Below are 10,649 nucleotides of genomic sequence, written 5' to 3'. Positions count from 1 at the left end.
AACTAATTTGTTTTCTTAATAAATTGACAATTATGTATATGCATGGTAAATGCAATATTATTGGTGTATAGGTATATCAAGTGTTAATTATAATTTTCTATTACAATCTCATGTATAGTTAATTTTCACGTCTGAAATCACATGGTAGAATACTTGTTTTTATAGAATAGTTTATAGTACCAAAAATAAAAATTTTGATATTCCAGTCTAACACACGTGTTCAAAAAACTTTAAATCTATTTTCGGCATTGTAAACTATTCGAAAATTTTAAAAAATTTACATGAGTAATATTGTAACTATAAGAAATACTACCATAAAAAAATAAAAACAAATATTTCACTATGCATTTTCAGGCACGCGGATTGACTAAAATATTATAATAAGGGATTGACAATAGTACGCCTAATAATAATAATAGTTGTACATATTATTAATTGTAGGCTAAGGTTATATTGACATATCTAAATTAATTATGTATACTATATAAGAGATTGCCAAGATTTAAAGAAATGAAAAATAAGAAAACTAGATAAATTATATAAGTGAATAAAAAAATTAAAAAAAATGGTCAAAACACATAACAATAAGACGAGTGAAGAGGGAGGGAGTAAAGTTCGGGAATTCATTCATTCCAAAAACAAATTATTCCATTATTTAAGGTGACAATATTTAACTCTCTACCACACAATACTCACAAACCATAATAATTTATTAGGACAAATATTAATATAAACATCACTTGAGTTCCCTACTATTTCGTAGATAGTAATTATAACCAGTTTTTTTTTTTTTTGTCTTTTCTTTCAAAATAATTCCTTCTATGCTCCTCTAGTTTTGAAAGGAAATTTTAATCCTAATACAAATTTAGTTTTGTTTTGTATGGGTAATGGGTCGGGTTAAACTACAAATAAAGAGAATAGAAAACAACACAAATCGACAGGTGACATTCTCTAAACGCAGAAATGGACTCATTAAAAAAGCTTATGAACTCTCAATTCTTTGTGACATTGACATTGCTCTCATTATGTTTTCCCCCTCTGGCCGTCTTAGTCACTTTTCCGGCAAAAGAAGGTAATAATATTATTCATTGTTATGTCTTTTGTGGGTATTTCAATCTAAAATGTATTATCATTGTTCCTTTGATTAATGTTATATTTTGACTTCGATTTTTTATTGTTATTATCAGAATTGAAGATGTCCTTTCTCGTTACATAAATATGCCAGATCATGATAGAGGAGGGTATGTACGTACATAGATATGTAATATAATTAACCAAAACTTTCTTTTTTATAAATTTGGATTTGATTAAAGATTCAAATTACTAATTTTTTATTCTTTCTTTCAGGGTTGTTCGAAATAAAGAGGTAGTAGATATATACATGACTTAGTATTTGCATGGCGATGAAGATCATTCTCAAAATAAATTAATAATTTGATTAAATTCAATTGTTTTTTAATAAAAAACAAAACAGTTTTTACTCGGCACCTTGAAGACACTCAAGATGGAAAGCGATATTGCTCTTCAAATTGCAAAGTACTCTCTCTTTTTTATATTCTCTTTTTTGAATGCTCTAAATATTTTTGTATCATGTGTTAGGCTAATTACCATTTTTATCTTTAAACTTTTATATGTATTAAATTATGTCATAAATCTTTTAAGTTGTTAAAATTTTCTTGAACTATTGAAATTATTATTTTTAAAATTTTTTATCTAATTTTATTCAATTTCACTAATGCGGCGATTGTCCATATACTAAATTGTGTCCTTAAATTTTGATATTTACCAAATCATACATCTTGAACTTTAATATGTAACAAATTGTACTCTCAAAATTTTTAGACTTTTTTTAGTTAAATGAAACACAAATCCTTAAATCTAATAATCTAATGACCTGAAATGCACAAACATAATTTAATATAAAATTCAAATTAGTCAATATTAATAGTCCTTTTTTTTTTCCATAATTTAACTCTACTCACTTTAATTTATTTATTTATTTTATTATGTATATGCAGTCCTACAGCAGTTAATTCAAACCTTGAGGTAACATATATACTATTTTCTTAATTAATGTGTATGCCGATTGAAGAATATTTTTATCTTGATGAATAGATACATACATATATTTATTTTTATATATATTAATGGTGTTTATGTAAATATATATATATTTATATAAATTATGAAGGATTAATAGTATTATACGTGTGCCCTACATAGGAACTACAACTAGAAACTAGAAATTTACAACATCAAGTTCAAATGGTTGAGCAACAACTGAGGTACGTCTTTGGCTACAAATTGTATGCTCTCATCAAATTTACACTTTGTTTTTAAGTTGATAAACGAACTGACTTTTGATTCTCAATTAATATAAAATGCAAAGAAAAATAGAACTGGAATTTTTTGAAATATAAACCAAAAAAAGTACCTAAAAGTTATACCCCTACTAAATGAAATGAAATAAAAATAAAAAGTTGAGTGATTGTATTTTCTTGAGTTTTAAACTACTTTAATTTATTAAAGGATTTTTGAGCCAGACGCCTTGTCCATTACATCTATTGAGGAGCTTGAATCGTGTGAGAACAACCTCTTGGATACATTATCACGTGTAACAGAAAGAAAGGTAACACATTTTGTTTTCAGTTATTATTATTTGGTATGTATGATATATTCCTTAATATTATTATATAAATACCTTTTTTTTTGCAGAAAGATTTATTAAGTAACCATTTTTCAACTTTTGATCCATCAAGTGTACAGGTAGTCCACCATAAAGCTTCTTGTTTTATCTCAGTTTTCTATACGGTATTCTTAGACAATATATGTGTGTCTAATTTCTTTTTATTTAACTTTTATTTAGGTATACTTTGAAGCACAAGAGGGGGTTCCCACCTCTTTTGAGAATGAAGTTGGTAACTGGTTACCAAACGATAGTCTACAAAATCCAAACCAAATTTGTGTTGGCTCCGAATCATCTTATGTCCACCCAACTCCACGGTATGCATTTTTATCAAGAATGTAATACCTTTTTAGAAAATACTACATACGTACTAATCAATAAAGTTTTTATTCAACAAAAATATAATTTCAGACCTGAATCTTCTTCAATATACGAAATTCCTGTTCCTCATGGGACCAATCTAAACGTTGATACATGCAACGTGGGAGGATGCCCAATGGGAAATGAGACAAGTGAAGGGTTAACATCTTGGCATCATAACTATACAACTACTGAACTCCTCTCAGCCTTAATGTCACCTTCCTCATTGATTCCTTCTCCTATTAACAAGGTACTCACGTCTAGTACTTGATCAATCTAAACAAAGAAGAAAACAAATTGTGATAGAGTGTATAACATCATGATGTTTGGTGGTGTTTTGTAGCATGGAATTGCAACAGGCTTACCTCCCATGATGTCGCAGCATCCAGTGGAGACTGCACCCAGCTGCCCGCAAATGCAAACTACCGGTGTTGAAGAGCCAAATTACGAGAATAATCCGGTCGGAACAACCATAGATTGAATAAGACACCAAATTATGCTTGGAATGTAGCTTGAGCCAATTGCCCAAGTCATTTCAACAGCGTATAATATATAATTATTACACACATTCATTATGTATTAATATTCTTTACTTACAACAATATAGAAGTCTTATATGTATCAATATTTGTTACTTCAATATATAATTATGGCAATTTGAGATACGATTTTATAAGTAGAGAATTCATGAGCTGAATATTTATCAAGTACGAACCTAAATCTCAAATCGGGTCCCCTATGTCAAGTTACGTTAGGACTATTGATTAGGGGTATTTATCTAATCTAATTCACACTATTTTATTCATAGTACATCATGATATGTACTAATGTAGATTTTATATTTTAAATCTAATCCAATCTACAATAAGTCAATTTAACTCAATTCGTAATAGTGTGGATTGCATCCGTTATTATTGTTTTATGTCTCAAACAATATATTAAAATAAATAAAATAAAAAATAACAAATTCAAATAAAGAAGAAAAAAAAATAAAATAATTACACCACATACTGAAATTTTTAATTTTTTTACTTTTATACTGTGGGGCGGATTTTTTTAAAAAAATATTGTGTGCTGTGTTAAATTTCACTGTTGTTTTTAGTTGTTTTGATTTGTGTTCCATAGATGTTTTATAAAAACGTAGTATTTTTGAAAATATTTCCGTGTGACGGTATTTTTGTAAAAATTAACCCAAATTTTCATATTTTTGTAAGTTTCCCAAAAAATTGTAGGTAGAAAAAAATGTTTTGTTTTAAATTATAATTTTATTATATAAAAGAATAAAATATACATTTGATTTATTAAATTTTGAAATATATTTGTAATATATATGTATTAAAATTTTTAAATTATTATTTTTATACATTAAAATATTAATTGTATGTATAATTTTTTTTAAAATATATATAAATATATGCGGATTGGACTTGATTGGATTGGTCACTTTTATATATCAATTAGCATCCAATCCGCACAAGTGCCGATTTTAAATTTTTCAATCTAATCTAATCAGTACAAGTACGGATATTCATACCTTTTGGAGTAAATTGGATCGTGCGAATTGAGTACTTTACGAAAACCCCTACTGTTGAGGTACTTGTAAACTCCATGTCCAATGAAAGTTTGTGATAACCCATAACTAACTATTACAAGTGGGAAATTTTAATTTATATGTATACATTTATGGCATATTAAATTTTTTAAACACAAACTTACTAAAATTAAAAAAAAAAAAAAAATAGGCATGCTTTATATCAATAACCATAATACCCTTTCACTTCTCTTCTCTTCCAACTTCACCATCCATACTCCCCATTCTATCCACATGGATGGTAGTCCGATAGGGGTCTGATACTGGCCCATTTTTTTAATGTTTTTGGACATAAAAAAATAGTAGCATCATGCCACTATCGGACCACCATCAAACTAATATTCTACATTTATAGATGTTAAACTCCATTCATTAAGCTCGTCAAGAAGGCATTAGGCCACCATCAGACCACCATCGGACTACCATCACATATCCTACATTTATAGGTAGCATCAAATCACCATCGGACCTTCATCTTCAACCTTTACTCATTTTAACAACAGGAAGGCGTCAGGCCACCATCAGACCACCATAGGGCCTGGCAAAAAAACTAATTTTCTGTTCAAAACTCAGATCTGACCATTTGCAATTCTAAATCTAACATCAATTCACATATAGGAGACATTAATCATAAATTTATTCCTAAATGAATAAACCTATAAATAAAACCATACATTTCAATCCTAAATCACACAGAATACAATAAAATAACATGGAAAACTTACATTTATAGTGTGGTGGTCGTGGTTCGAAGATCTTGGATCTTGGGTTGGTAGTCGTCGGTTGGTTAGTGGTCTTCAGTTGGAGGCATGATGGTTGGCAGCCATGGGTTGCTAGGGTCTTTGTGTGCATGAGAAGAAGAGATCGAGTGAGAGAGATGTTGGAAATTATTTTACCATGATCTTAGATCTACTCACAAGTATGTTGATTAACACCCTAAATATGAACTTCTAAAACGATTATAAATAAACACATATAAAGTATGAGAAACCTTACATTGGGTGCATCGGAATAATATGTCTCCTTCCACTCAGATCTCTAACCCTTGTATCCTTTCTGTCGCAGAGTATTATCAAGATCTGAGCCCGAATGTCCTTCTTGTTGAATTTCTTTCTTCACGATCTTCCTCACTATGATTGAGGTACTACTTGCTGTGTGTGGGCACTACTCTATCACTAAGAGGGTTCGAAATATTCAATGAAGAAGAAGAAAGGAGAGTGGCAGCTAGGTTAGAGTTATGGCTCAAGTTTTTCTCTGAAGGAAACAAGATGCAAAAGTCACTTTTTCCTGAAGCCATCACTATCTATTTATAGCATGCCACATAGGGTTAGGTTTGAATTATTTGGCATTAAAATAATGAAAATATTAAATGATAAAGCCTACAAAGGTGGCCGGCCATGGCTAGTGGATTTGGGCCTCACTTTTGCAATTTTGCTGTTTTATCACTGCATCTCATTTTCTCAAAAACGCTAATTTTCAAATTCAACCATTTAAATGCCAATTCTAACTATTTAATAACTATAAATAATTATTAAATAATATTGTCATTTATTATATTTATTAATTAGACCAAACAAAGTATCTTAATTAACAAATATACCCTAAAAACTCTTTCTTTACAATTTCGCCCTTGCTTAGTGAAAAATTCACAAATAGGCATAGTCTAATTTGAGAATTATAATTGATTAATCAAAACCAATTAAATGAGTCTTACAAGTAGTATTGTCTCAACTAGTGCGGGGACCATGGGCCTATATATCTGAGCTTCCAATAAGCAGATCAAGAATTTACATCCTAAATTCACTGACTTATTAATTCTTCGTTGAATCCACGCATAGAACTTAGAATTGCACTCAGTATATAGAAAGCTCTATATGTTCCACCATATAGACACGTCATTAGTTATCCATTGTTATAATCCTAATTTGATCAATGATCCTCTATATAGATGGTCTACACTGTAAAGGGATTAGATTACCGTAACACCCTACAATGTATTTTATCCTAAAAACACTTAACCCTGTATAAATGATATTTCAGCTAAGTGAAATGAGTACTCCACCATTTATTTTCGTTTGGTCAAGCTCGAAGGAAATCATCCTTTACTTTCTATTTGCTAGATAGAAGCTATAGATTCCATATTTATGTTAGCGCTCCTACTCAATTGCACTACCGTGTTCCCAAAATGTACGTATCACCCTGACCCAAAAGTAGGCTTAACTAACAAATCAAAGAACACGAATAACACTCTTGAGATTGAACCTAATCATATCAGGATTAAGATCATTTGATCTAGGATCAACTAGGCGATATTGACTTGAATAGATATTACGGTAAGTTTAATAAATCTATGTCAAAGTTCAATATCGGTCCCTTCCGATGCATACTCCATGCACCCAACCCAAGCTTTACTTTAACCAATGCTCTGGAAAGAACATAGCATTTCTCCAAATGCAAGTAAACTCTGTTGTAGGTTGTCATATCAGTAAAACCCCAGTGTTCTGATAAATCTAGGAATCTTTAATCACATAGTCATGTTTACTTTCCACTGTGTTGACAACACAATAAACAGGATCAAGTATGTGAAAAGGGTTTGGATGAATTTATAAATCAAATAGACAAGCAATTGATAAGATGAACCAAAACATACAAATGAATGAAAAATACTTCTGTTTCTTTATTGATATTGAATAAAATGGATTACATTGAAATGGAGTTTTATTTAAGGCATAAAACCCAACAAGAGAGAGAGAGAGAGAGAAAATAGAGGAAGAGAGAGAGGAGGGGCGAATTATGAGAGGAATATTTTGATTTTAATGAAAAAGTAGCCTATCTAACGATTGGGGAGTTCTATTTACACCTCATAAAATGATTAGTACACCCCATTATTGAAAAAAAAAATAAACTTAAATAATTTTTAAAAATTACTCTTAATATTTTTTTTAAAAAAAATTTCTCCTCACATTATTTTATATTTCATATAATTTTTAATTTTATTCTTTTTGTCATAATATTTAAATATAATTTATTTTTATTTGATAGGTATATTTTTTTAAGAATATAAATTGGAAGAAGAAAACTAAAAAAACTTAGTACAATTAAAGGTATAAATTTTATATAAAGCTCATTATCCAAAAGCGTCCCAACTTTATCTTTCTTTGTGAAACATTATGTCGTAAGTATGTGATTGATCGATTAAAAGTGGTTGTGGGTTTTGAGGCATGATATCTATTGATGCTAGAGGTCATTGTGGTGACATTGCTCTGTTGTGGAGATTCAATGATGAAGTGGAATTGCTTGGTATCTCTGTCAATTATATCGACTTAAAAGTAACAATGGTTCGAGAAGAACCTTGGAGATTAATCAGACTTTATGGTGAACCGAATAGAAGCCTTCATGCAAAAACTTGGGACCAAATTCGTACTCTTCACTCTGCATCAATATTGTCGTGGTGTATCATTAGGGATTTGAATAATGTCCTGTCTAATGCTGATAAAAAAAAGGTGGTAACCATTACCCCCATTGGCTTATTCATGGATTTCAAAAGGTGCTGAATGAGTGTCATCTCCAAGATTTAGCTCTATAGGGGTACCCATTTACTTGGGAAAGGGGTTGTGGATCTAATGAATGGATTAAGGTTCGTCTAGACAGGGCTTTGGTTAATCAAACTTGGTTTTAGAGGTTCGTTTTTGCCCAGCTTTTTAATCTCAAAATTATTGTTTCTAATCATTGCCCTATACTTCTTCAACTGTCGTCTCAGCTTTTCTCCAAGACAAATGCTCATTTTAAATTCAAAAATGTCTGGCTCTGTGAACCTCTTTGTTGTCAAGTTATTGCTGACTAGTGGGAGATGTGTGAGGGTGAGCCTGTAACAGATAAGATCAAACTCTGTGGTGAGAAATTATTGGTTTGGGGTCGGGATTATACGAGAAATTTTATGGAGCGCATTGTTTCCTGTAAAAAAAGAAATTTAGAAACTAAAAAGAAGCAGAGATCTTGATTCGGTTGTGAAATATAAAAATGTCCAGGCCTCTCTTAGGGAGCTATATAATCAACGTGAAGTGTTTTGGCGACAGCGTTCCAAAGCAGCTTTGGCTTCGTGAGGGTGACCAAAATAGTAAGTTTTTCCACGCCAAGGCTACTACTCGAAAGAAAAATAACACTATTCACTCTTTGAAGAACAATTCTGGTGTTTGGATTGATTGGGAAGGGGGTTTGGCTAATGTAATTGTCCACTACTTCGATGAGTTATTTACTTCTTCAAGTGCCAATTATCATTGTGTGGTAGATGGCATTTCACTAACTGTTACCAGCTCTTAAAATGCTAGTTTATTGCAGCATGTCTCGCCCGAGGAGGTAAAAAAGCTATGTTTCAAATGCATCCCGACAAGTCCCCGAGACCGGCGGAATGACTTTGGCTTCTACCAAAAATATTGGGATGTTGTTGGCAATGATGTTATATGCCAAGTCACTAATTTCTTCAATTCTTGTTCCTTACCCGAAGGTAGGAATCAAACCAACATTGTCCTTATTCCTAAAAAGAAACATGTGACTACCATGGGTGATTTACGACCAATTTCACTGTGTAATGTATTGTATAAAGTTATTTCAAAAGTGCTTGCCAACCGATTGAAAATGGTGTTACCTAGTGTCATTTCTGAGAATCAATCTGCTTTTATTCCTAGGCGTCTTATCTCTGATAATATTATGATTGCGTTTGAGGTGATGCATTATCTAAAGCGTAAGAGTAAAGGTATGACTGGTTTTATGGAACTCAAACTTGACCTCAGTAAGGCCTATGATCGTATTGAATGGGGCTTTCTCAAGGCTATGATGCTTCGTATGGGTTTTTGTTGGGAATATTTTACCAGGATCTAGATTTACTAACAAGTATGTTGATTAACATTCTAAATATGAATTCTCTAAAACAATGAATATAAACACATAAGGGTTTAAGAAAATCTTACATTGATTGCAGCAGAATATAATGACTCCTTCCGTTCAAGATCTCTAGCTCTTGATTCTTTTCTGTAGCAGAGCATTATCAAGATCTGAACCTGGATCTCTTTCTCTCTTTCAGGTTTTGTTACCACCGTCTTACTCACTATGATTGAGTACTTGACTTGCTATGTGTGGGCACGACACTCAATCACTCAAGGTTTCGAATTGTGGAAGAACAATAAAGGAGGCTGAAATCACTAAGGAAGGAACTCTTTCATCAACTAATTGTCTAACATAGAAAACTAGGTTTGATTTGGTTGAAGGCATCAAGTGGATAAGTGAGAGTATCATGTTCCTTTTATAGTGTTTCAACTAGGGATTAGGGCTGTTATATGGATTAAAAAAGAATAAAATATTGGGCAAAAATCCACATCATGGCCGTACACTTTAAAGTCCAATTTCTAGTTAGATTTTTGCCACTTTATTTCAACCACTTATTCTTTTTTTCAATAATATCATATTTTCCAATTCAATCCTATAAATGCCAAAACTATTTATTTAATAATTATAATTAATTACTAAATAAAATTGTCATTTATGCAACTTATTAATTAGACCATAGAAAGTCTCTTAATTAACAAGGGAAATTTGCAGCAAAAGTCCCCAAAAAGTTCACGGTGATACAGATTAGTCCCCAAGCTCCAAAAATAGCGGCAATAGTCCTCAAGGTCACACTTTTTATTTGTCCGTTGGTCTCCAAGTTAACAGATTCGTTAAATCCAATTCAAATGCCACGTGTCGAAATATCATTGGTGGGTGTTATTATTTTAATTTAAAAAAAATAAAAATAAATAAATAAATAATTTAAAAATAATTTGTTTTTTTCTTTTTCTTTTCTTTTCTTTTTTTTCTTTTTCTTTTTCTTTTTTTTTTCTTTCTCTTTCTTCTTCGTCTTCTTCTTCTTCTCTTCTCACTGCCAGAACGACCAACCCCCAACCCCAAACCATCGATTCCAGCCCTCGATTCCACTCTCGATTCCAGCCCTCTTTCTCTCCCGCCTCCCATCCAATC

At 31.3% G+C, this 10,649-nt stretch overlaps 1 protein-coding gene across 1 annotated transcript; it reads left to right on the top strand.

Annotated features, from left to right (window-relative positions):
- Positions 1 to 786: 786 nt before the first annotated feature.
- LOC115713471 (agamous-like MADS-box protein AGL104) lies at positions 787 to 3,706 on the top strand. The gene is made up of 11 exons (XM_030641955.2): positions 787 to 1,072; positions 1,188 to 1,241; positions 1,348 to 1,366; positions 1,475 to 1,536; positions 2,019 to 2,046; positions 2,224 to 2,285; positions 2,530 to 2,629; positions 2,716 to 2,766; positions 2,867 to 3,003; positions 3,098 to 3,296; positions 3,390 to 3,706. Exons 1-11 carry the CDS (start codon positions 888 to 890, stop codon positions 3,525 to 3,527), a joined length of 1,035 nt encoding a protein of 344 aa, XP_030497815.1. The 5' UTR covers positions 787 to 887; the 3' UTR covers positions 3,528 to 3,706.
- Positions 3,707 to 10,649: the final 6,943 nt, after the last annotated feature.

This window comes from Cannabis sativa, chromosome 4 (genome assembly GCF_029168945.1).
Source record: "Cannabis sativa cultivar Pink pepper isolate KNU-18-1 chromosome 4, ASM2916894v1, whole genome shotgun sequence".
NCBI lineage: Eukaryota > Viridiplantae > Streptophyta > Magnoliopsida > Rosales > Cannabaceae > Cannabis > Cannabis sativa.
Note: the sequence above shows the minus strand (reverse complement) of the source record. Positions and strands in the feature narration are given on the sequence as shown.

Coding starts and splice junctions, on each gene's coding strand:
- LOC115713471 (XM_030641955.2), top strand. CDS start 888: ATGGGTCGGGTTAAACTACAAATAAAGAGAATAGAAAACAACACAAAT. Junction 1,537..2,018: donor ATTGCTCTTCAAATTGCAAA/GTACTCTCTCTT, acceptor ATGTATATGCAG/TCCTACAGCAGTTAATTCAA. Junction 3,297..3,389: donor TTCCTTCTCCTATTAACAAG/GTACTCACGTCT, acceptor GGTGTTTTGTAG/CATGGAATTGCAACAGGCTT.